Source organism: Urocampus carinirostris, chromosome 13 (genome assembly GCF_059441175.1).
Source record: "Urocampus carinirostris isolate Australia breed hairy pipefish chromosome 13, RoL_Ucar_1.0, whole genome shotgun sequence".
NCBI lineage: Eukaryota > Metazoa > Chordata > Actinopteri > Syngnathiformes > Syngnathidae > Urocampus > Urocampus carinirostris.
Genome location: NC_142361.1, coordinates 17,787,167 through 17,814,465, shown reverse-complemented (window position 1 = coordinate 17,814,465; position 27,299 = coordinate 17,787,167). Strand labels below are relative to the sequence as shown.

The 27,299-nt window shown below is 40.4% G+C and overlaps 1 protein-coding gene across 2 annotated transcripts in view; it reads left to right on the top strand.

Annotated features, from left to right (window-relative positions):
- The window catches only part of nrg3a (neuregulin 3a), a 296,751-nt gene that overhangs the window by 193,338 nt on the left and 76,114 nt on the right, over positions 1 to 27,299 (top strand). For both annotated transcript variants that reach the window (XM_088351606.1, XM_088351605.1), the window contains exon 2: positions 12,022 to 12,151. In XM_088351606.1, coding sequence (XP_088207732.1) covers positions 12,022 to 12,151 — 130 coding nt within the window. The remainder of the gene's footprint in view (positions 1 to 12,021; positions 12,152 to 27,299) is intronic.

Here is a 27,299-nt window from a genome sequence, read left to right as displayed (position 1 = left end):
CCCTTTTTTGTATATTTCTTTTTTTTTGTTCATTTTCTTACCTTTTTCGTGTTCCTATTTCAAAAAAAATGAAGGAATTGTGTGGCATAGACATGTTGAAACGTCGAAGTGTGGGCCAATGTTGTTTTGTTGGAGGTCCTGTATGACGAATCCTGAACAATACTAAACATTTTCCTTTGTTTTTGTATCATTTGCATTGTGTTTACAAGTCGTCTCTCTGTCAGGTTCCTTTTTAACTCAACCATTGTTTTGCATGCGCTACGAATACAAATTTGTTGAGCCAAACAGGCGGCCCGCGGGCCAGACCAACTCCGCAAAGGAATCTCTTTCACTCTCTCTGTCTCTCTTTTCTCTTTCTTTGTCTCTCTCTGTGTCTTTTTACCTTATTTTGCTCTCTCTTCTTTTTTTTCTTTTTCTATCTCTTTTTTCTCTTTCTCTCTCTCTGTTGCTTTTCCTTTCTCTCTTTCTACCCTTCTGTCTTTCTCTGCTCTTTTCTCTCCTTCTCTCTTTCTTTCTTTTCTATTTCTCTTTGGGTTTCTTTCTTTCCCTCCCTTTCTTTCCCCCTCTCTCACAATTTTCTCTTTTTATCTCTTTTGTATCACATATTCCCTCTCTCTATTTATTCTCTCTCTCTTTCTTTCTCTCTCTCTTTCTATCTATCTTTCTCCAATTCTCTCTCCCTTGCCCCACACTTTCTCTTTTTCTCTACCTCTCTTCCTCTTATTTCTTTCTGTCTTTCTTTCTTTGTCCTCAATCTACTAGTACGAGAGAATGTTTGTTCCATCGTGTGGCTCCCGAGTTAAAATGTGTTTGATACCCCTGCTGTAAACTTGTAGACACTATTTTGATTTCTGGAAAATTATGAATGCTTCTATTTTTTACAAATTTGCTACTTCAGTAAGTCACAACAGCACAAAAAGTCGAGCAGAGAAAGGTTTCCTGCTGTGCAATCAATTTACAAGTAGGGCAAATCTATTTTCACCAATAAAAATAATTCAAATCATTCCTTTCAGACTTCTAAGGAATGATGAATAGCACGGCTTTTTTATGATTGAGGGACTGATTTGCTCAGTTACAAGTCAGAAAAATGTCGTCAATTTTGTTTGGGTCATTCTGCTTCGAGTGAACCGGAAGATTATTTTTCTGCTTCGGCGGAGGACGAAGAGTTCAGAGAATGAAATGAGTCAAACTCAAATTTTTCAAGGATGGAGATGGTCAGGCCGCCTGCGTCATCTCCTGCTTGGAGGGGAAAACGTTTTGAGTGCATCTTCCTTTGAGCACTGCAGTCATTTACTGGTTGCCATGGGTACTAGACGTGTTTGTGTGCTGTGGATTGTACTGATTGACTGATTCCCATAAAAAGAAGGTCCTTGGAATTGATCTCGCTGTTTTGGCTGATGTTTTTTGTTGTTTTCTTCAGGTGACCTCAGACGATCTTCTGGCAATTGGTCTCTTCTGAGCTTTGTCTGTGGATCCTCTTGAATGCTTCAAAACCATCATAACAACAGACACTATAGGCCGGTCCATCTTTCACGGGCTTTGTAGCTCACGAGTGCAAATCGGAGGGCAAGGAACAAAAATTGCCAGTTCAAAATAGTGTCGCCATCATTGTCCGTCTGTGAAAATAGCTTAAATCAGGGGTCTCAAAGTCAGAGCCCACCGGAAGTATTTTTACATATTTTGTCTTTTTGATGGGCAGCCCGATGGCGCAGTGGTTAGAGCGTGTGTGGCACAGTTGTGAGGTCATGAGATCGAATGTTCTCCCTGTGCTCGCGTGGGTTTTCTCCAGGCACTCTGGTTTTCCTCCCACATTCCAAAAACATGCATGTAAGGTGAATTAGCCGGTCCAAATTGTCCCTATAGGTGTGAATGAGCGAGTGAGTTGTCTGTCTCTGTGTGCCCTGCGACTGGCTGGCAACCAGTTCAGGGTGTCTTCTGCCCACTGCCTGGAGATAGCTCGGATGGGGTTCAGCACCCTGGACCCTACTGAGGATAAGTGGTGCAGATAATGGATGGATGGATGTCTTTTTGATTGCTTAAATGAGTTACCTTAAAAAAGGCATCAGAAAACACTCTATAGAGGGTATCAAAAAACAAACAAACAAAAAAAGCTTATATGTATACGTAGCTAAGGTCCTCCTAAACATATTGAGTGGTTGGAAGTAGAGATAAGATCTTAACCCCGAGCCCGGCCCAAACCCGGAAGGACATTCGAGTTAGTCAGGCATAAAATGTGAATCATTATGTTTGGGTTCAGGCCAGGCTTCACTCTCTCTCGCTTTTTATTATTTCTTTTGCCTTTTAGCACTCGTTTTCAGTTGCACTACACAATACACCAAAATATAAAGATCAATTACTACACATTGTCTATTTAATGTAAGTGCAGACTTCAAAAAATACCGATGAATTTTTTGCTCATTGATTGATTTCCATATTCATTCCTGATGTTTTCTTTTTTATTTACAGATCTTAGTTCATGTAGCAACAGTTCAAACAAAAAATTATATAAGAACAGTAGAATTTTTGATTGGCGGTTTTCTTGTGGAAAACTCAAATAGACCCAATCTCATCCAGACCCTAGCTCCAACAGCCCCCCAAATATATTGAGTTCGGGGCCCCAGGCTTAAAGGATCAAAACATCTACTAAGCTTATATATACTTTCATATTTTGCTTTTTCTGTCTATTTTCAGCGTCCCTGCAGAGCAATTAGCCCGACATCACGTTGTTATCTTCAAAGTTGCGTGAAACACAACATTTTGTGGGGGTGAAGACAGAAATTCCTCTTTGGTTGAGTCACGGATATTAAACTTCCTTCTTTCTCCATCCAAAAGGGGGCAGCGATGCTCTCTCTCACAAAAAAAACAAACGGTCTCTCAATTCCCATCTACAAATGTGAAAATGTGAGTTGAAAACAGAAAATGAGCCTTTGTCTGATCTTCTGTTTTGTGTTTATTTGTTACAAGCTGGAAAACAAAAGACGACCTAAATTGTTCCCCCTTGAGCTCTTGAAAAAAAAACGCCTCTCTCTTCTTCTACATTATGTCTTTCCCTACTCAACTATGTCGCTAAAGCTGTTGTGACCTGCAGAGCAGCAAAATAAGCGCATATAAAAAAGACGGATGAGTGTTTGCGACATTTTATGGGTCTGCCTTTGATCAATAATGCTACCAAGTTTCATGCTTTCATTATTTATGTACCGTATTATCCCGAAATAAGGCGCACCTTCAAAAGTAGAAATTTACAAAATATTTCAACGTGTAAAGTGCACTTGACTCTATATATATGCTCATATATATATATATAAACGACAGCATCCAGTCATTTAAATTTGGTGCAGTTTATTTGGCCAAGTCAGAGGACGATTACAAACGCTTTGTGGGTCACGATGAGCATGTGTGACATCTTGCGTTTGTGTGTGTATGCATGCATGTGTGTGGAGGTGTCACTGCCGAGCATCTGCATTGCAGAGGCTGCTGTGGATTATCAGAGTGTGCTGCCCCTGGGAGACCATCACACTCAAATACACAAGTGTCATTGTACACACACACTCATACACACTGCCGCCGCAGCCCTGGTGCACTAGAATATGCCAACCTCTTATCAATGTATCCAACACTTGCATCTGATTATTTCTGCCTGTGCGTTAATTTAGTAGTAGATACAAGAGTATCGGCAGTTCAGCAGAAACATCGGTGTTGAGAACTTACCAAATCATCGAAAATAATGGAATGTTATGATTTCGGGGTGGACCTAAATGCAGTGTAGGGATTACCACATTGAAAAGGAACGCGTTCCTGGAAAGTCATTACTTTTGTTGGTTATGAGTACTGTAAAGTGTTATGAGTCAAATTTGGGAACCCTTTTGTCGTTCCTTCCAGAGGATTACTCAGTAAATGCAGGTCTTGACAATGTTTCCGGAATCCTGCATCACTCATATTGTCGCATGAAACCCTCAATCCGCCAGCAACATTAACTAAGGGGTGAGCCTGTTTATATTTACTTACAAAGTCCAACTGAATAATTATTGTGGAGGATGCTGGATTTCTCCTCATTGAGATATTCTCCCTACCATATATAAAACTTGCATCCAAGCCAAATTTACAACTATAAAATAAAATGCTAAAGTCCTGGGGTCAGGCTATATGCACATATTTGGTTGTGTGTCACCTGGAGCGAATGGTAGGCAGCGCATGGGAAGGTGAGCTAACTTTTACATAGACAACAAACCAACGTGAAATCAACAGCTCAAACCTAACCCCAGACTTTATAGAAAGTGTGCTTTTTTTTTGTGTAAAATCATTTTGCATCCACCATGACTAGAGAAAAAAAAGAAATGTCTTAGACACTACCCAGAAACAGAGGAGGAGTAGTTTAAAGCTCAGAGGCAAAATTGATATGGAGTGTCTCTGATAAGTGGTAGTGTGCTAGCTCTCAATATAAAGGCCTCACCGCATACACAAGTTGGTGTACACGTTTTCTTCCATTTCCATTATTATGTGGCTATTAATAAAGCAAGTTCAAGTAGGCTTCTAAGCTGTTGAATAAGGTAATTTGTAACTAGAGTTACTTTTTGAGTAACGCGGTACTTTTGGGTGTCAGTTAATTGGGAGTGGGGGGGACTAAGTTTAGTAACTATTAACTAACTAGTTACTGTTTTTAACAGTGACCAAATGCAGGGAAGCGAGAAAAGAGGCAGGTGTACTCAGAAAAGTGTGTATTTAACAAAACCCAGGAGCAAAGTAACAAAACAAAACCTGACGTAACAGTGGCAAACAGGGTGAAAATGGTAACCAGGATAAAACTGGAAAACAGTTTTACAATGGTAATGACCATACAGAGGATGCTGGCCAAGCAGAGGTGTAAAACTCATTTTAGTTCAGGAGCCACATAATAGGAAAACTATTCTCATGGGGTCCTGAGTAGTTAATTGATGGCATAAAAAGCTTTCTTTAGCTGGAGGGCTGGGGATCTTTTCAGTGGCTCGCAATTAAATTCTAATTCGAGGACGTAAGATTTTGATATAAAAAGACTATTGAGGGTTTTTTTCCTAAATATATGTTTTTCCTCCACTAAGATTTAATCTCTTGTAATATTTTTCATATGAATTAACTCGGGGAAACTCATGCGGACTTGAAAGTGATGAAATAGCATACAAACACTAATTTAAATGATTGATTTCGCGGTTCAAAAGTCTTGACGCTTTTCATAGATATTTTTTTATGAAACTGATTACCTGAATTTGGAAACTTTCTGTTATATTTCATTTATTTTAGAAAAAGGAGCTAAAACTTCTTTAAACTTCTGCAAAATCACCTAGGACCACTTTTTTTTAAATTTTGTGTTTTTCGTATTGCCCCAAACAGCGTGTCCGGGACCTTTATTTTATAAAATATCATCGGATTGGTTTCCTTAATGTTCTAGTGTTGATTAATTGTAGTCAGAAAAAACAGTCACTGTGGGTGCTTTGCAAGTGACACCCGGCTTTGGTGACATCCGGTGGACATATTTGAAACTGCAAGTCATTGTTTGACACCTCATCTCATCTCATCAGCTGCACCGCTTATCCTCAGTAGGGTCGCGGGGGTGCTGGAGCCCATCCCAGCAATCATCGGGCAGTGAGCAGGGGACACCCTGAACTGGTTGCCAGCCAATCGCAGGGCACACGGGGACAGACAACTCACTCGCTCATTCACACCAAGGGACAATTTGGACCGGCCAATTCACCTAAAATGCATGGGGTTTTTTTTGGAATGTGGGAGGAAACCGGAGTGCCCGGAGGACACGGCACAACTAAATTTTCACTTGTGATTTTCATAACATTTTCTCACAAGCCACGTAAAATTGTGTGGCAGTCCACATTTGGTCAGCGGGGCATATGTTTGATTCGTGCTATAAAGGGTCATGGTATCCCAACCGGATGTGGAGAAAACGGGCGCAAGTGTATTCGATTCCACATGCAGTTGGTGCCCTCTTGGGGAAGGTGGTGTGCAAGATCCTGATAGAAGCCTTAAAAATGACAGGACCCGTGTTTTTATCTTGCCATTTTTGTGATCGTCGTTAGCTTAAAACTATTTCCTGTATCATGAGGGTCAGATTTTTTTAGTGTGAATGTCTGTTTTATCAGTTCATTGTTTTGATATTTTAATTTAAAAACTATTCTTTGTTATTTTTCAATAACTTTTTAGTCAACTTGATTGTTAAAATAGAGACCAATGCAAGTTATTTGACGATATATAATAAAGTGCAGCAGGTGTGGCATCTTCAATAGATGCAACTGCCACTTTGGAAATTACTTAGAAGCAAAAAGTGGATTGGAAAGGAGAGTGTGAAACTCAACTGAAGCATATTTTCTCTCTAGACGTACACAGTTTCCTCAGGGAAGATGTTGAGCCAGCTCGGATTCTCGATCGATCTGTCTTTGCCTCTTTCCTTGTCCGTCTTGCCACTAAATTGGACGTTTTCCTGCTCTGTGACTGACGTGCTGCCGGCCGCCTGAGGACCTTCTGATGCGGGGGCGGAGGAGTCTGAATCTTTGATCCAAAGGATCCTGGCCTGCCATGGCCTGGAAAATAGGTCTAGGTGAAGGGGATGGCCCTTAAAACAAAAGGGTTCTATTTTTTACACCAACATTTCTTAGGTGTCTAACAGGAATGTTTTGGTGATTTAAAATATAATTCTCAAGCTTCCTTGGGGCATTTTGAGATGCATTTGATTTACGAAGAGCAAAACACATAAGTGATAGATTACCGTATTTTTGCACTTGGTGGCGCACCGAATTATAAGCCACATCCCCCAAAAAATAGCCTTTTCCCGTATATTTTTCATATACAAGGCGCGCCGGAGTATAAGGCGCATGGAATTAAACTTACAGTGAGAGATACCGTATTTATTTGTGTACAACCGTAGCACACATTTCATACACTAATGGTATTTGTCGAAAAATGGCCAGATTAGCAAAATAATGTATATGGCAAGAATTTAACGTGGTTCCCAGCAGTGAGAGAGCTGAAACTTAACCACTAGACCACCAGTGGTACAAAAAGGGGTTCAATTATATCTCTTGATCACATTAATTTTACTCACGGTGCCAGAGACGAATGTTACGGGATAAAGAAAACAGAAAGTAATCCTAAAAGATAAACGTAAAAAGTTGCGACATGAGAAACAATTCTTTGGTGTATCTGATGATTAATCAGAATTTGTGTTAATTTCTTCTTTCGCTAACATTTGTCTCTGGTGCCATAAAAAATTGTGCGATAACGCAGTAAATTGTAATGCCTTTTTATATGTCATCTGTATTGTTGGTGGTGTAGTGGTTAAATTTTAGTTCTCTCGCTGCCGCGACCTGGGTTTGATTCCTGTTACATACATTATTTTCAATACGATGGATCAAAACCGGAGTATACGTAAAATCATGTGTAGTGAGCCAGACGAATAAATACTGTATGCATTTCAAATTGCATCAGTATTTTGCAATATATATAAGGCGCACCGGGTAATAAGACGCACTTTCAAATTTCTGGTCAATTGGGCTTTTTTTAGGTGAGCCTTTTAGTCTGTAAAATATGTTCCATTTCTCACTGTAAAAGATACAGGATGGACATAATAACTGTTTTTTTTCCTACTTAGCGTTCCGGCCTATCAGGCGAGAGTTCGCTCAGCCTAAGCTTTCCATAAAACTACTTGAAAATTGTCTTATTTTGGGTATCTGAACAGTGTTACATTGTTGATAGAAAAAAAAGGTGTTGTAGCACAATTTTGCGGGTACTACATCCTTCTGTAAATGATTTCAGGTGAACGTTAATATGGACCATGGACTGGACCATTGTCTCATTTTGTTTTGTCCTCTTCTGGTACTTCATTTTATTGGAAAGTCATTATCATCGATGTTGGATGCCAGTTTCACATTAGGGACATTTGCAGATCTTGACAGGGTTTTTAGCTGTGTCATTGACCTTAGTGAGAATCAGGGACCTAGGCTTTGTTTCATTAGTCACACCAGACAATCATTTGTCCCCCAAGGCAATAGGCCCCCAGAGAGGGCCAAAATGTTTCCGGCAAAGCGCTTATCTCATCCTTTCACATTCACAAAACTGAATGTCTTAAGCCCCTATAGCAGCCAGAAGGGTCAAAATTACCCCATTCCCACTCATTGCTTGCAAAGGTGAAAACTATTATTGTCCAAGGAAAAAAATAACACAGTGCAAGTAAAAAAGAAGAAGAGGAAAAAGAAAAAAATGATGAGTATAGTGTAATAATTATAAACAAGAATTGTTTATGGATGTCTCTGTTACTGTGTAAAGATTCAGATTCAGATTCAGATTCAGATTCAGATCTACTTTATTGTCATTCTAGTACACGTGTATACAGAACGAAATGTCGATGCATCTGACCCCCACAGTTTCCTTGAATGTACAGATATAAATAAAGTTGTATTGTATTTTGGCTACGTATAGTATTTTACCATAGTGCCGATAGTGCAAGAAGAGTAGCTAACCAGATGTGCAAAATGGGCAGTCAGGTTAACAAGTCAGGTACACAGTAACATTAACACTGTAACAATAACGCTGTAATTACCATAGTGCAGAGAGCAATGTGCAATGAGTGGCAAGCTATAAAAAACTGCCAGTAGTGCAAAAAGTCAGATTAGCAGCCGTTTAGAATTAAGTTAACTATATGTTAGATTGACCATTTAACAGTCTAATGGCCAGGGGGACTAGACTATTGCGGAGCCTGGTGGTCCTGCACCGCACACTGCAGAACCTCTTCCCAGAGGCTAGCAGAGTGAACAGTCCATGATGGGGGTGAGACGGGTCCCTGGTAATGTTCTTAGCATGGGATAGGCAGCGCTTCTGGCCAATGTCCTGAATGGAGGGAAGTGTAGTCCCGATTATTTTCTCTGCTGTCCTCGTTACCCTCCTCACACTACCCCAGTCGGTAGCGCTGCAGCCTCCACACCACACAGAGATACAGCTGGTCAGGATACTCTCTATGGTGCCCCCCTAAAGATGTTGATTATCTGAAAACTAGGTCCATTTGGTTGAACATTATCAAGTCGATAGTGTTTTGGTCCTTAGTATTTCTTACATTTAACTCTAATGAATGGCAGCATCAATGACAATCAGTTAAACAATAAAGCTTAACTGTCATTTTTCTGGCAGTGATTTCCCCTAGAACTTACTGAAAATTGGAACATTTACATGGGTGTCTTCTTTTTTCAGGAGACATTGTGTATTATGTAATAAGCAAAAATACATTAAAAATGCATTTAATTGAATTATCAACGCTGGTAAACATTGTATGCAACGTGATTAGACCTGGCACTTCAGGGTAAACATGCAATAAAAACTTTAAAGATGAGAAACAGGTAGGAAACATATTTACAACATTGTGGTGAGAGACAGGCCTGGCCTGAATTACAATAATAGTGCAACGCTCATGAATGAAAAAGAAGATAGCGTCATAACAACAGTGCAATGAAAAGAAGTCCAATATTTAGTAGCAAAAAAAAAAAAGTCCCAAGGTGTATATTTTCAGTTTTGTGCATGTTTTCGAAGTTTTGTGCACTCGTTTAGTGTAGTGAAGAACCTGAGGAGAGCAGTTTATAAGCCTGTTTGTCCTGTAAACACCTACCATGGCGAAACAGGTAATAAAGGTGGTGCCCAGAGTGCAAGTTGTCTTATATTGTGAATGATGATGTAGATTTTAATAGATGTATACATTCACATATACACTGTAATATTATTATCACTATTTTGTGAGGAGCCCCACCCTGGGCCTCGCACTTCCTGTGCCCTGCGCCCTTCTGTCAGGATTTGCCCTTACCTGTGCCCGCTCGTTTGGTTCCAGCTGCTGCTCGTTTCACTCCTGGTCAGTCCGTCAGCAAACCTCCGCACATGCAAGCCAAGAACTATTTGACTTTGGCTCCCGTATGTCCCGTCCTTATCTGTATCTAGCTCGTCTGCCCTTGGCTTCCTGATCGTCTCCGGCTCCCTGACTTTTTCCTACCTTCGACCACGCTCTGATCTCCCGCCCCGGCTACTCGACCCGTTTTCTGCCCACCGACCACGCTCTGACCTCACGTCCCGGCTACTAAACTCGTTTCCACCTTCCGACCACGCTCCGATCCCGTGAGCTCCCTGTTCCGCCTGCCCAGCGATCGCCGGATTGCTGGCACTTGCATTCGCGTACCTGACATCTCAGCTTCCGCAATAAAGTTTGTTATGAAACGTTACTCGTTTGGGTCTACCATCTCTTCTGGTTCTGACACCCACCTTTTTTCTCCCTATGCCCTTGGAAGAAGAAGTCCTTGTTTTTCAACCAGCACAATGTTCTCTTATTAAGTCTTAATTCTAACTCTTCAATGAAGACATGTTCGATTCCTACCCAGAAGGAGTTTAACCCGTTACCTCCTGCACTTGAAAAAAAATCATATTTCAATGGTTCTGCTAGGAAATCGCAAATCGGCAATGTTTTCTAAAGTGGGCAGTGGGCACCTTATGATCATCTAAATGAGTACTTTCTTTAAATGCTCATAGGTCAATAAATAAATCTATATTCATTCACATAACATGAGGCTCAGCTAATGGATGTAAACATGAATTTCCACCAAAACCTAAAACCTTGTTGAGGGTGGGCAAAAGAATGGGAATATAAGTGATGCAGTTCGGTCACTTTGAGTCTTCATAGTTGGTAATCTCTCCTGTGCTTTGTAGCACTCGTTTTGTGTTGCAATACACAATACAGCGACATTTAGTAGTCAGATACTATACAGCTTCCCTTTGACAAAAGAATTGTCTGAATTGTATGAACTCAATAGTTTCCCTTCTTGCCTGGGCCCTTCAGAGATACTTGTAAAGCCACTGTTCAAAATGGGTCATATCTGGGGTCCACCAGACCTTCCACCAGACAGTAACAATTTGTACGGGTCCCTATGCAAGAGCCCTATGAATGTCCGTGACAAAATGTGGATTTAGCTGTGTCTTTTGTTCACCTGACCCGGCATCTATGCGGCACACGTAAACGTAGTACACAATGACGGACGTCAGTCGGGTGTCGGTCTCCCGCCGAGCTTTCAGGGATTAGAGTTACTGTAGCTGCTGCAGCTGGAGGGATTTTCCTGTCTTATGCTCTAATTAAAAGCGTTCCAATGGAGGCAATGCTGCTCCTGCCTAATGACACAACTGCCGCTTGGCATTTTCCATGTGCGCAATAGTCTCAGGATGGCTGACAACTTCTAAAGGATGTTAGCAAATGCTTGTGAAAATAATAACAACATGGCCTTATAAATACCATGTATATTGTGGAAGATGAACCAAGCAAACAGTGCTAGATCACATAAGAGTGCGACCACATTTTTACTGAAAATGACATCACGGATGCAAACAACAAACAACCAATCCAGGTTGAGTCTCAGAAAACCGGTGGAGTCTGATTGGTCATTCCCAGAAAATCAGATTGACCTGAAAATCAACTTTTTTGTCATCTGATATTTGTGCGAAATGGCATTTTTTTTGTTTTGTGTTTTTGTGTCCAATGCTTTCTTCTATTTTCTTTTATTTTGAAAGGTCACTAGTGAATCATTTAAAGTGTGTTTATTTGTTTTTATTCTGCTTGCATACAAAAAGAATGTGCTTCTGTTTTAACTATTGGACATATGCAAAGTAGATTGCTAGGATCAAAGGGTTGTCCGTTATTTTGAATATTATTGAGAGCCAATGCATCTTTTACATCATTGTGACTATTGGCCAAACAGGCTGCTGTTCTTTGATTTCCACACCACTTGGGGCTCCTCTGTTCTTTGTAACTTAGATTTATTGAAATGAAAGGACTCTGGGGAGGACCTTCAGAACAGGTTGAACTATGACATCCCGAAGGTTTTGTACTGTCCTCGCCTGTTTTCCTTGAACAATCATTGATGTCTTCTCTCCTAATTTTGAGTCTTTAATTATAAAATGATCCATACCGGAATGTCGTCTGACAAAATTTGCTGACATATTGGTTTCTTCTTTTGTATTCAGCATCTCCTACGGTGCCGCCTTTGCGCTCGGAGCATTTCAAGCCGTGCCACGAAAAAGACCTGGCCTACTGCCTGAACGGCGGCGAATGCTTCGTCATCGAGACCCTGAGCGGACCTCACAAGCACTGCAAGTAAGGCTGCGCTTCCCTCAAAAACAGGAGTTTTATGGCAGCTGATGGCTTGAAAACAGAGCACACATCTATTTTGGGTTTGCAAGTATCTACAAATATCATTCCTTGGCTAGGTATTGCGTAGGAATGGGAATGGAGTTTGCCTTGTTAGATATCTGTCAAATGAAAAATAGCTTGTGAGTTTTGAAGGGGTTGAAAAAATATAAGCTCAGTCCACATTCAGCCTGCCAAAAGGGCACCACGCAGAGGCCTTAGTGTGTCTTATTAGGGCTGCCCATCACATCCCAAACAGCAATATTCTGCCCACTGGTCTCCAAAATATAGAATAAAAATATATTTTTTTAAAAAGTAATTTCCGTAGGAAGACAAATATGAAGATAATGTCAACCTTGCTTTATTCAACAGCAATTTTGTTTTCCTAACAAATTGACTTTCTTTTTACCACTATGAAAAAAAACAATTACCACTTATACCAATCTGGTATTCGCCAAACCAATGTTAAAATAATACACTAAATAACTTCCTTAAATGCCTTTTATGTAAATATATAATTTTTCTATCTGAAAATTATTTTGTGAATCTTCTTTCTACCAAAAACAGTTGTTTTCATCAGAATCAAATAAAGGGCATATCACTCTTTTATTTGGCCTTTTGAAATTAAAAAGAATGACAGTGTTTGCGTGTACACAACGCAAGATGCAAGTCGCTTGTCAGTTTTTCTATGTGAAGTATGAATGTTGGTGAGATGAAAGCTTGCGGCGGCATCTTGAGGATTCCAGAACACTTTTGTTTTTTTAGCGTCCGTCTGTTGCGCACGTCTGCCTTCCCTGTCTCTGTTTTGCGTTCATCAACTTTTCCACCCGCTCCCTCGTGACAAAACAAAGATGGCTCCCAGATTGACTCTGAGCAGTAGGTGTGGGCACGTGGAGGTCAAACCTGATGTTTACTTCATATGCACGCACTCGTCTCCTGATGTCGTTGTCTGCAGTCAAAAAACACCCTTGGCGTCATCGGCTGCTTTTCAAGGTCTGGAAAGGAATTTGTGAGAAAGGGTTGATTGAAGGCTTGGACCTGTTGCCATGGTGATAACATAATCTTGAGGACGGAGGAGCACTCAAGAGACGGACACGTTTTATTGACTTTGTCCTGGTTGTTTGTTGCCATCATCCACTGGCATTTCTGTTACCTACAGCAGGGAGCTTGATGTGTATTTGGTTTACTTACCATGTCGTTGTGTACGTACTCAATCTTCATTTTTAGGATTTGGCCTGCATCCTAAATTCATTCATTAGCGGAGATGCACACTGAACACGATCCTTGAGTGGTATCACCACTTGAACAGTTGGTGGATTTTTATACGCACACAAACACAACACTGAATGGTGTATTCTGTTTTTTGAAGGGTTGTTGTATTCTTTAGAGCACCCTTTTGGTAAAAAAGTCATTAAAAATATTTTTTACTAATATCCAAAAGCACATGAAATTATATATTTATATATATATATATATATATATATATATATATATATATATATATATATATATATATATATATATATATATATATATATATATATACACACATATATATAAAAAAAACATAAAAGGCTGGCAAAAAAATAATTATAATAAGATAAATGCGCCGGGTATGTCACTTTGTAGATGTCTTCGTCCTTGTGCTCCTGTAGCACTTGTATTCTTTTGCACTACATAACAAAGCGCCATCTACCAACCTATGTAATATGTATATATGTGAGATTTTGTTATATTTAGACACAAAAGAGGAGCTATTTGTGAAATGTAATTAATAAGGAAGATGAAGGGGTAGGGAAAATAAACGTCTACTTCTTACTCCCCCTTTTCAAACATGTTATGTTAACATTGTATTTGTTGTTGAGTCATTGTTGTTGTCCTCTTTTTATTTTCTAATGTTTGAAATAAATATGTTATTCATTCATTCATTCAAAAAAGCGAGATCTACTGGTCGAATTTACACTGTGTGGCGTTAGACTATTTGAAAGAATACTTCAATTCAGTGTGCGGTTTTCTCTTGTGTTGTAACCAGAGTTAAAGAAAAGCCACTGTAACTTCAAAATAAATTTAACTGTGTTTGCCTCAAATTAAATTTAGTTTTTTGCAGGCAAAAAATATCATTCATGATAATGTGCAGAACACCTTATATATGATTCTATTTTTATATGTGGTTCAGATAAAATTGTATAATTCACAATGAGGGAATGGCTTTTTACTACATAAAAACCTTTGAGGTACATTTATTTTTCTTCCTCAACGAAATTTTCTATGTATAATGTTGATAAACATTAAATATATTTTCCCTCAAAAAACAGGAGAATCGGAGAGGAAAAAAAATCCCAGGAACATCAGTCCAAAACGTTGCCAAAACCAAATCTATATGCTCAACCTTGCAAGTAAGAACATAATTGTATTATTGTAACACCACCGATCAGTACCAAATGGCTTATGCTGGATCTTTTACTATACTATGTGACCAGACCTCCCTGTCACAGACATTTCATCCAGCTTGTTGTCCTGGGTCATTCTCAGGGTCTCTTGCAGGTGGGACATACCGAGAACATTTCACCAGAAAAGTGCCAAGGGAGCATCAAATCAGAAGTTCCTACGCTTGACATTCAGTAGGAGTGGAAATTGAGTTTGCTATATTCAAGATCTGTCAAATGAAAAATAGCTTGTGAGTTGTGAAGGTTTTGAAAAAAAAACAAGGCTCATGCTACATCGGGCCCAGTGGGCACAATCCGACAGCCTGAGTGTGTCTCTCTAAGACTGCAGAAAAGATCACCAAATAACCATATTCCACCAATGGCTTCCAAAACAGTTAGTGGAACAAAGGTAATGTCGTTCCATAGAGGAATGTGACAATCATGACAATCTTGCTTTATTCAAAAACATTGTCTTGTTACATGTTTTTTTTCGAGTATTGCGGAGCCATCTTGTAATATTCTCTAATCCTTTGCTATCTTTGCCCCAATTTTAAAGTCCAAAAGGTGTTCAGACTGCAATCTTAAGGGATTATGTCAGTTCATGACGGTTCCAACAAAAGGGGCAGCAGCCTTAGAACGAAGCCCAGCGATCTATCCAGGGATACATGTCCAAACCAATGGACAGGAATCAACTGAAAAAATTGTGATTGAAATCTTCAAATCATCAATAAGAAAACACAACCTTGTTACCTTGAAGTGCTTTGTTATTTTTAAAATGTAATCAGCGGATGATGAGAATATATGTTAAGAAATAAAAATTATTTTACCCAGATCAACCACATTCACTTATTCATGCGGCAGTTCACCAATTTGAGTCTTTGAGTCAATGTGAGAGGACACATTAAGACAAACATTGGAGTTGTCGTCAGATAATGTAAAGGTCGCGTGTCGACAAATATTAAACCCACCGTTATTCAGGGCAGGTGCACGTGTGGGAGAAAAGACTCGTCACAGGTCATTGACCGGCCATGCGGTATAGGCATACAATTGAGTGTTCAACGCTCCCTTGTTGTTGACACAGCACATTGCCATTCGGTGCGCATAAAGCAGCAATTTTAACCAAAATGTCCCCACTTGTTGGTGTCAGTTTGTCGATTGTGTAGATTATCCACCAATTTAGGAGCATGGCTCCTGACGCGTTTGTGTCCAACAACTGACACTTAAGGAACAAAATGAAATTCGAAGTGTTGCACAGGAGCAAGAGGAAAACAAACCCCCCTTGTAAAAACAAATGTGACGAGCGCGCAACGTGGCTGTGAACGCAGATCGATACATAATCGTGCAGCATCGCAGACAAATTGAGACAAATCAGGTTGCGGCCGCCAGTTCAATGCAAAGCGTTAATGGGGATAAATGCAGTTTGTGGCTTTATTTGGCAAGCAATTAATCATTCGCACAGGACGTGGCAAAATGAGTTTTTCAGCTGCCATTTCCTGCTCGTTTCCAACTTACCGCTGGGTGCAGATACAAGGCGACAAATGTTGTTGTTCCAATCAAAGGGGCTTTCTTTGTTAATGTAGAAACTATTCCTATGGCACTGTAACAAAACATGCCAGAGGCTTGCGGGAACTTAACAGAGCTAAACACATTATGAAGAACTCTCACTCCTGCGACCACCTTTTTGACCTGATGCCCTCACTACGTTGGCACTACGGGTCCCTCAAAGACGGACTAAAGGGTCAGAGACACGTTTATCCTCACCCTAAACAAGTGCACAAGACTGTGAATATCATATATTTGCCAGATGTTTTGCAAAATTTGTATTCATACCTTAATTATTGATTTATTGGGGAATTCTGTTGCTGCTAAATGTTATAGTAATACTTTTCGTATTTTCAATGCAAAATTTCATTGTACTATTACAGTGTGTTCCAAAATGTTTCATTTAATTTTAAATGCCCATATCTTGAAAAATATTGTTTTTTCTAAATAAAATGAAATCTTCTTTATGTTGACAGTCATAAATCTTACTGGTTTAATTTACAAAGAAAAGTGCAAATATGTGTTCATTCTATGACATATGTTCATAAATGTTCAATATGAGCACAGTCTGTGACTGCACACATTGAGTTGGACCTACAGTTCTCGAGCCTGAGCCAGATTAAAAAAGCAGGCACTTTTCTTGGAATTTTTGGGTGCAAGTCCTAATTTGTTTTGTAATTGGTGCCTCCTTTGCCAAATCTGTGAAGAAAGTACATTCCATTGTCTTTAGTGAGTGTGCATACTCTAACACGCAACATGACTTTCTTAGTCTGAAAAGATAGAAATACCAAACTTTACACACAAAAACTTGATACTTTTCTACATAAGGTGTGAAAATCTGAGGTAATTCCCCAAAAGTTGTCAAAATGATTGGCCTACAGAATGGGGACACACATTTTGGAACAGCCAGTATTACGATGCACTTAAAACTTTGCTAATCTCTGAAAAATACCTTGTAAATATGTTGCCTATTTATCCTGACCTTTTTCGTTTGCCCCACTTTTAGGTGTTTATTACGTGTTCATCCTGGAGTGCCAGGTTTAATTTCATTGCAAACAATGTTGACCACATTGTAAATAATGACGATAAAGACAACTCTAATTCTTAGTGAAGATTTGCTCTCATCCGGGGGCTGGGCGGAAAGTGACGGGTGTGATTGTTGCTGTCTCACTGGTATCCATTTGTGAAAACACAGAACACTGGTTGTCGCCTCAAACGCAGCAGTCATATATTGTAATGTAAAGTCGTGACTCCTGCCCGGGGACCTTAACTCAAAATATTTTATGAATATTAATTTGTTAAGTCAAGTCAAGTCACATTTATTTATATAGCCCTTAATCACAAAAATGTCTCAAAGGACTGCACAGGATTACAATGACACAATTACCTGATCCCAAACCAGCATGCGGGCAAGGAACAACCCCAAAACCCCAGTGTGAGGAGAAAAGAGAAACCCTGAGAAAGGACCTCACACGTGGCAATCCCCCCTCTAGGATTGACCAGGGTGAATCACAACTAGCATTACTGTACACAGAATAGTAAACACTAGGTAAGATGTTGAAAATGTCCGGAAAGAGCATGACACCAACGACGCCCCCAGCCTGTAAACTAGTCCAGAAAGTCTATGACGGCCACGACGCAGCTTCCCATCTGTGCCAGCTGGTAAATCCAGGGGTTGACATGCTTCAGGTCAGACGTTGGTCCACTGACTCATCTCCAATCGTCCTTCTCCTTCGTATCAGCCAGGCAGGCAGTCGGAAAAAGACTGGACAATACAGAATATGAGATGGGCATCAATCATAAGCTTTGGAATAGAAGTGTGTCTTAAGCCTTGATTTAAAAACTTCCGTTGAGGTTGCAGAGCTTATCTCCGGAGGCAGGGCGTTCCATAACACCGGGGCCCGGATGGAGAAGGCTCTCGAGCCTGCAGACTTCTTGGCTCTCGGAGTCACAAGGAGCATAGGGGGAAATCAAATCAGAGAGATAAGAGGGTGCAAGCCCATGCAAACATTTATACGTTAATAAGAGAACCTTAAAGTCACATCTTAAGTGGACTGGGAGCCAACGCAAGTTGGCCAATACAGGAGTAATATGCTCAAACTTTTTGGTCTTAGTCAAAAGTCTAGCTGCCGCATTCTGAATCGGCTGCAAACTTTTAATGCTAGACATCGGGAGACCAGAAAGCAATACATTACAGTAATCAAGCCGAGAAGTAATAAACTCATGAATTAAAACTTCTGCATCTAAATGGGACAGCATCGGACAAATCTTCGCAATATTACGGAGGTGGTAGGAAGCTATTCTAGTAATATTTTTCACGTGTAACTGAAACAACAGATTAGGATCAAATATAACACCTAGATTTTTGACCGAGTCACTATGGGTGAAATTACATTTGTCTAGGTTAAGGGTAGTGTTTGAAAACAACTGACGACAGTGAGCTGGATCAATAATCAACAATTCAGTTTTGTAATGTATTGGTCTCACTCTGATGACAAGTTTAATATTTGGTTGTTAACTCTCAGCACTGACAGGTAAAAAATGTTTTCAAGAGAAAAACAAGAATGCCAAGTGTCAGGGCCAAAATGTCTGCGCCGAAATTCTAAATCCTATATGTGAAAAATGTACATCATTAGATGAGTAGTGAGGATCAATTACAGAGTCCTCCCGGTCGCTTTGAACCATCAAGCTCCTGTCAGATACTGTAAGCGAGACGTACCCTGCCAGCATTTGTCAAGGCCGGAGCAAAATGGAAGTTGTTAGCATCGTTTATGATTCCTTTTCCCATGCTTGAAGTGTCTTTAATTAACCTGAAATGACCTTCAGATGCTACAGCTTTATGGCTGTTTAAATGTCAGTAAAAGCCTGCAAGAACAGCTGGGTGTGGATTTGTCATCATGGCAACACAATGACCCAACTCAAACGATTTGTCAGCATGCCTCGCTCTGAAATAGAGAGATGACATTTATTCAACATTGTCATCCTTATTGTATTCATGTGTATGTCGAAGAAGTAATTGCTTAGAACTGCCAGAGGGACAACCATATTTCAGATAGCAAACATGATTATGTACCATGTGTTTAAATCATTGTGCTATTTTAATTTCATGAGTAATTTAATATTACTTCTCCTGATTGCACACTAGCCTCATCGTTCATAGCATCTGTCTGAAATCTAACGCTAATCAAGGCTAGGATGCGGTCTCTCTGGAATGTCCTGTGTCGTCCTTGGGGCCTCCTGCCCGTGAGACATGCCAGGACGACCCCACGTTGAGAGGCGTCCAGGAGGCATTCTGGTCAGATGACCGAGCCACCTCAGCTTGCTTTTCTTATTGCTAAGAAGCCGCGGCTCTAAACTGAGTTTCTCTCGGATGACCGAACGTCTCACCCTATCTCTATTTTCAAGAAAGGGGACTAGACGGTGTGTTCCAAATACGGGGGAATCACACTTCTCAGGCTCCATTGTACAGTAAGGCCTAATCGGGGGTCCTGGTGAGGAGGGTCTGTCAGGAAGTCGGATCTCAGATTTAGAAAGAGCAAAGGACCGGCTCCCCACCTCATACAACCCAAAGCTTTTGATTTACCAGTCGATCGACGTAGATTTCCTACCCTCACCTATAGTTAGGAAACTGTGGGTGATGACCGAAAGAACAAGATCTTAGATACAAACGGCTAAAATTTTTTTTGTCGTATTAACTGTTTTACTTATTCATATCAGAAGGAGCTTGATAATATCTCAAACCAACTTTGAACAATAAGCATGCGAGTCATGCAATGCCAGCCGGCAAATGTGTTTAAACATTTGCCTTTTGCTAAATTATTTCATTTTTATGCTAATTGTCCCTGCTGAGCCAAAGAACCAACAAATCAGACACTTTTTTCTCCTCACTCTTCTACTCTGCCTTTTTTATTCCTCCAAGCCATAAAAATTGCATTCCTGTTATTTATTACTTTTTGGGGTTTCAACTTTTTTTACGTCCCCCAAAGGAAAGCAGTCTCGGGGTGAGGACTCGTTAGCCTATGATGGGAAGTCACTAGCAACGTGCATTCAGGGGAGACAAGTGAGGCTGTGCCTCACCTGATATCGAGGAAATATGAATATATAAATCATTAAGAAGTTGTATTATTTAAGCGTTTTTCTTCACAATTGTTTGAGTTTCTCTATTGTTATCGCCGAACGTTCACATTTGATGAATGTTATTAATACAGTTAGTATGTAACAATTATTTTTGGAATTTTCCAAGGTGTTCCTGGGAACTTTCTTCTGGACTATTCTGCCAAATTATGAAATACAATTTATTCTTTGACACATGTTGACACAACTAATACAGTATGTGTTGTCATGACAACATACTTCAAATTTCATGTGTTTGTCTGTGTTCATTGGCACTTCAAATGTCATGTTTTTGTTTGTGTTTATTGGCACCCTGCCGGGAAAAAGAAATATAAATATTTCCGCCTGTTAATACTTTTGGGGATTCCCGTTGGAGTCACAGCTGGAATTTGTGACTCGCACTGGACATGCTGTGAATTTGAGTGGTCGGAATTAAATAATGCCTCCATCGAGTGGCTGACGTTAGCCGCTAGCAAGAAAAGCTACTAGCTTGCGAGAGTAAATTCGAAATTTACAAGGGCCGGGACACTGAATCATAAAAATCTGCAATTTTCACTCACATCACCAGATTTGGTGGGCATGTGACACCTAAAGACTAAGCATTCTTGATTTGAATGGGACTGCTAACAATATGCACTAGCGGCAAGAAATAGGTGTGCACAATGTACAGTGCTAGCGCATACTTAGCTCATAAGAACCTTTGTACAATGTAGAGGGACTGAAAGAAAGAGAGATAAACAGGGAGACATGGAACATGTGTTAGGTCTACTGCACTGCAATATTATTGGCTAGCTACTTCCTGGTTTTGGCTCCTGTATGCACGTAATCAACCAAGTACTGTTGCTGTGTGATCAACTAATCAAACCCTTTGTTTAACCTTGAAAATAATCATGTAAAACTAGTACCTTTATTTATTTTCCAAAGTGCTTATCCTCACGAGGGAGAACTGGACCCCATTTCAGCTAACATCGAGGAGCAGCCTGGGAACATTCTTCACTGATTCTCAGCCAATCATATGAAACACATAAACATGCAACCATTCACACACAAATCAAAACCTAAGGAAAATTTCCTCATGTGTGGTCCCTTCTCAAGGTTTCTTCATTTTCCTCATTCTGAGGTTTTTGAGATTTTCCTTGCCCTCATGTGGGTTTCAGATCAGATGGTGTAATAATAGTAGTAGTTTGCGATAGTCTGTGGTCTGTGCAGCCCTTCGAGACTCCTTGGGAGCTATTCAAATACACATGACTTGACTTGAATTTAGAGTCACCAATCAACCTGCCATGTTTTGCAATGTGGGAGGAAAATGGAGTGCCTGGAGAAAACCCACACAAGCATGGAGAAAGCATGCAGACTCAACCCGTTGAGGAATCAAACCTGGGACCTCTGAACTTCGGAGCAAAAAAGCTAACCACTCACACACCACATAGACGCCAATAGTACTTGAGACTATTTATAACATTTGCAAAGATAAATTTTGTGTTGCCGGAAACCCAATATAATGTAACTTGATTTGATACCAGACATAATGAAAATGATTTGGTTGCCACAAGACTGATGCGGCTCACCATGGTTTCAAGCAGTGCTCAAAGACTGTGTGAATGCTCAGACCCATGGAAAATTAGATAACATTTCTGCCAAGTCTCTCACATAAGTAGCTAGCGAGAGAAACAAGTGCAAAATAAGGCAAGTAAAAGCCGGTGAGAGCAAAGAACAAGATGACAAGCAGCAGAAGCCTGGATCACGATAAACATGTGCAGTGGAACCTATGCAGCGTTCAAACCAATGCTAAGGTAAAGGCTAACTTTAAAAACTTCTTATTGAGGCAACTATAGTAGGAAGATGGCAGAAGAACATGTCAATTTTTCCAAAGTATATATATTTCCAGTTTCCGTTCTGCATGTAATGGCTTGTCCCTGTGCATATCTCCACTTGACTGCCTCTATCTTGATTTTCGCCATCTGCGCTCGGAGGGAGTTGGGGGAGGTTCATGGGTTGTCGTCTCCCAGGCCGTAATAAAGCGAGGCTGATGCGACGGCACGTTCCGGGAGGCGCTAGCGAATGAGGGGAGCTCATGCAAAGATCCCGACGGGCACTCAGGAGGGAAAGAGAGGACATTGACAGTCCAGCAAAACAACACACAATATCACTTCCCATGATGCTTGGCTGCAGATGAGACAAAAAAATCACATAGTGATTGACATGCTCGGAAATTATGTCTAAACGCTTCATGTTTACATCTGTTAGATGAAAATCTCAATAGTGATTAGGTTACTTTACAGGTGTATAGTCTTTATTGTCTGTGAAGGATTTGGCAACTTCAGTTGTTTTGGAAAGTATTTTTGCGTGTGACTTGCACTGCCTCCTGGTGGCAAAGGCATGAACTTCAGAATTGGCAATGGTTCTTCTTTACGACAAATAAAAACACAGAAGACAGTAGCAGTTACCTTATTGTTTTTTAATGTCATTATACAATAGTACAACAAAAAAGGAAGGCTTCCCCTTTAAGTGTAAGAAAGTGATGTAGCGCGTATCCAGCACGTCAGCATCAAGGATCCTTGGAGTGAGCCAGGTCTCCGTGATGATAACCAATAAAACCGTCATTAATGTAACGGTTTACCAAGAGTTGTAGCTCCAGCTCTTCAGTTTTCTGGGTAAGGGATCTGGCATTGTTTAGACACAGCCTCGGCTTGTGGCAGTTGTTGCATAGCCTAAGTGCAGTAGGCCAGAACTGCAGCCTCGCTTTTGCTTTCTAACCCGACGCTGCCTCAGTTGCTAAACGGACCCAATAACAATCCACAGGGCACCCGCTTGTGATCAGCATTTTTTGCATTTTTTTGCGCTCTTCTGACTTTCCTCACAGTCTGATTTTCAATGCAACACGCGGCTAAAATACGAGCTATCGCCATGCTTCACGGGTGTTTTTGGGGTAGATCTACTCACTTGAGCAGCCGCCCTGCTCTTCGACTGACAGCATACTTCAGCCTATCACGGTCGCGCCCACTGATGGTCACGCCCACCCAACTCACACACACAAACACACACTGAGCCCTCAGCCACCTACACCATTGATAGTGTTTGCTTTGTGCTGTCTGCTGCAGAATGCAATGCACGAAGAAAGACGTATCGAAACCGTGAAAAGTAAAACTCGATACAGCGAAGGATCACTGAATCAATATTTGTATTAATATTTGACATCTGAACAGGCCACCTCAATTATCCTACAAATTACTGTCATTCATCTCTCAGTAGAGAGTTTACAACTCCGATCAATCATGCAATGTTGGAAATTTAAGCCTCACACTCGCGCCCAAGCAAAGGACTTAGACACACCTTTTTGAACAAAAAGTCGCCCCCGAGGCTTCAGCAATCACATGTTGTGAAGCGAGAAGAGCTCATTAATTGAATTGCACACGCGTGAAATGTGCTAATGATATTCTCGGCTTCTCGCTCACGTACATGTAGATGGGCGACTCCTTGCAGTTTTCCTGGGCAGATCATGATTGTAAGCCCTTTTCAAAGGCCTGAGGATGTTTGCTAACATGAAAACATAAAGCCAAGGTTGATGATGATGATGATGATAATGGGAGTGGCCAACTGCTGCTATTCCAATACCTAGTTCTCATGTGTTTGAAGCCCCAGTATGTATTATATAGCAACTCCTAGTAGTGAACACATACTTCATTCATTTAATTAAACACTGTTCAAATAATGTACAAAAAACACATTTACTTGCCCTGCGATTGGCTGGCAACCAGTTCAGGGTGTCCCCTGCCCACTGCCCGAAGATAGCTGGGAGGCTTCAGCACCCCCGCGACCCTACTGAGGATAAGCGGTGCAGATAATGAATGGATGGAACAGATGTACTCTCTCATAAACGTGATTTTGTGCATCAAAAAATGTGTTATTATAACTCAACAACCCACGATATGAAGAAGCCGACATTTTTGGCCACCATCTTACTATAGCAAAAGCCAGAATTATGATTTTGCATAGGTATCTTGTTCCGATGGTGATTTTCATAAACAACACCCATTTATAGCTGAGTTCTGCATGTGATAGTCGTGGTTTTTTTTCCACAGTTTTTTTTCCTAGCCCCATATTTTAGCCACTTGGCTTACCGCTACCCTTGTCGTTATTGTTAGCTGCTTCTTCTTTATCCCATAGTGTCAATTACCTTCTACAGCTCGTCAAGCAATCGAATGTCACTGAGTTCTGTAATTTTGGGTCCCAACACTTGACAAATTCTGATGGTTCTGGCAATATTTTACTGAATGTTTTAGTAGCTTCTCCTCTGGGCTCACACCAGCTCTGACCAACTCCAGCTGTTCTGGGTATTTTTGCTTGGTCTTTTGTCATGATACAGGGTCCTGGCGCTTCAGAACTTGGATGACATTTTTAAGGACGAGCTTCAATTACGTGATGACATTCAAATTACAGTGCACCTGCTCCATTTGAACATATATTTAAATATTTTTCATAAAGTTTTGAGAAAGGTTTAAGTTCTAGCGGATGTTGCTATTTGGGGTTGACACCAGTCCCGGATGGACTTGGTAGTTTCAAACAAGGACTTATGTTCAAATAGGAATTTGAGATAAGGTTAAGCTATGAAGTTCTGGTTCAGTACCAAGGGTTAGGGCTTCAAAATACACAAAATACAGTGGCACCTCTACATACAAAGGAATTTGTTCCACATCAAGCCAGTATATAGAGTTTGTCTTGTCTCAAATTAATGTACCCATAAGAAATAGCTAAAAATCAATTTATCTGTTCCCAGCCTCCCAAAATCATGTAAGTTAACTCTAAATAGCTGAGTTTATCATGAGCACTTACCATGAAGGAATTTGGCGGTTGTGTGGTGTTGGAGGAGTAATGGAAAAATGATAGGGGAGAGTGAGGGAGCATGAGAGCACAATTAAAAAACACAACACAAGAGTTCGTGATCAGGTTTGTGTGGCGGGAAAATCACTTATTGCTAAATAGCATTGAGCGAAAATTCTTGTAACTAAGATTTTTTTCTCATATTTCCGGCAAGATCTATACCCAAAGGACATCTCGTATCTCAAATTTATCGTAACTAAGGTTGCTTATAAGTAGAGGGGCCATTGTATATGCAAATGATTGGTTGTCAGTTTAAAAATCAAAGACTGTTATTGCAATAGTGAATCATGGTACAGTAATCCCTTGTTTATCGTGATAAATAGGAACCAGAACCCCCTGTGGAAAGTAAAAATCCCGCAAAGTAGTGTCCCTTTATTAAAGGGTCAAACTTACCTTACGTCATTACCGGGCGAGAGTAACAGAATCACGAATATATATCAACAAATAAAAACACAGAACACAGAATTGCAGTTGAATGGATGTTCTTTATTGTCATTATACAAAAGTACAACAAAATTGGATGGCTTCTCCTTTAAGTGTAAGAAAGAGGTTTGGAATGGCTGGACGCTTGCATCTTGGTTCCTCGAATTGAGCCATGTCCCTGCGATGATTCGAATTAAATCGTCCCAACTATAGCAGTTTCCCACAAGTTGTAGCTCCTGGTAATCCTTTTCATGGGTAATGGATCTGGTGTTGGTGGGATACAGACTCCACAGATTATGAGAGTTGTTAAGTAACTAAGCATACTAGTAAGTGGGGCCTGCAGCCTCACTATTGCCTTCTCTCCCGACTCCACCTCGGTCACTTCCCTCACCCGACAACAATCCACAGAGCACTTGATGTGATTACCATTTATTTGCGCTCTTCTGACTTTCCTCAGATTTAATTGATGAATTTATCATCAATGTAACCAGCCGCTAAATCCTAGCTTTCGTCGTGCTTCCCAGTTTGTTCTGGGGGACACAGTGACTTATGCGCCTGCCCCTCTGATTGACTGACAGCATACACTCTCACACACAGCCACGCCCACCAAACACACACACAACCTGTTCCCCGTGATAGCATATGCTGTGTGCTGTCTCCTCAGAACAAATTGCACTATACATTGATATTAATAACAATAAAGGCAATTCATTTCAAAACACAGGAAGCAGTGAACCAGCAATTACCGAAGCGTGAAGTGGCGAGGGATTACTGTAAAAGTCCAAAGGGCTAGTTGGTGAACCGTAAGCCAAATGTTTGATATTTTGTTTGTCAGCTAAGTACTTGAGTGACAAGCAGACAGCAGCTACTACGAGCAGCCTGTGGCGCCTTAGAACAAGCTCATGTTTCCTTCTAATTTCTTGCAATTTTTTTCAGGTCTTTGCCCCCAGCAAGACTGTTGTTGTCTTTTTTTACTAGGATGCCCTTTCAGGCCTTTCCCAATGAAGCGTTTAGCTTCATTAGCAAGATGACAGGCTCCAAATATAAGGAGTGGATTTTCTGATTACGGCTTCAAGACAAACTCAAGGGGAAGCTCCGTTTGGCAGCCAAGATAACCGTCTAGTTTACTCACAGGCCCTTCGGTATTTACTGTAGCTGTCCAAGGTTCCCGTGCTGAGATTGGCCATACTTCAACGTGACTGCTGCAAGTGTTTCCGTAGTGTAGCACTTGTCACGGATACTATGTTTTTCTCTTTTCCTTCTCTTTCTCTTTTTTCCTTTATTCTTTGTGTCTCTTTCTTTTGTTCTCTTTTTTGCTTTAACTTCTCTTTCTTTTGATGTCTTTTCATTTGTCTTTATTTCCTTCTTTCTCTCTCTCGCTCTCTCTCTTTCTCTCACACACTCTTTTTCTGTCTTTTTCTTTATATTTATTTTTTTCAGATGATTTATTTTGCTCTTTCTTTATTTAATTTTTTGTCTTTCCAAATTGAGTACCCTTAGCTTCTTACCTTTTATATACTTTCAGATTTTTTTTTTCTTTGTCTCATGCTTTCATGTATTCACTCTTTTTCTTTCTTCTTCTTTTCTATTTCTCTTTTCCCTTTGTCTATTTTTTTTGTCTTTTTTGTTTCGTCCTTGCGACTTATCTCTTGGGCTCTTTTCTTCTTCACTTTTTCGTTTTCTGTGTTTATTCTTGTCTCTTTCCATGTTTTTTTTTTCATTTATACGCT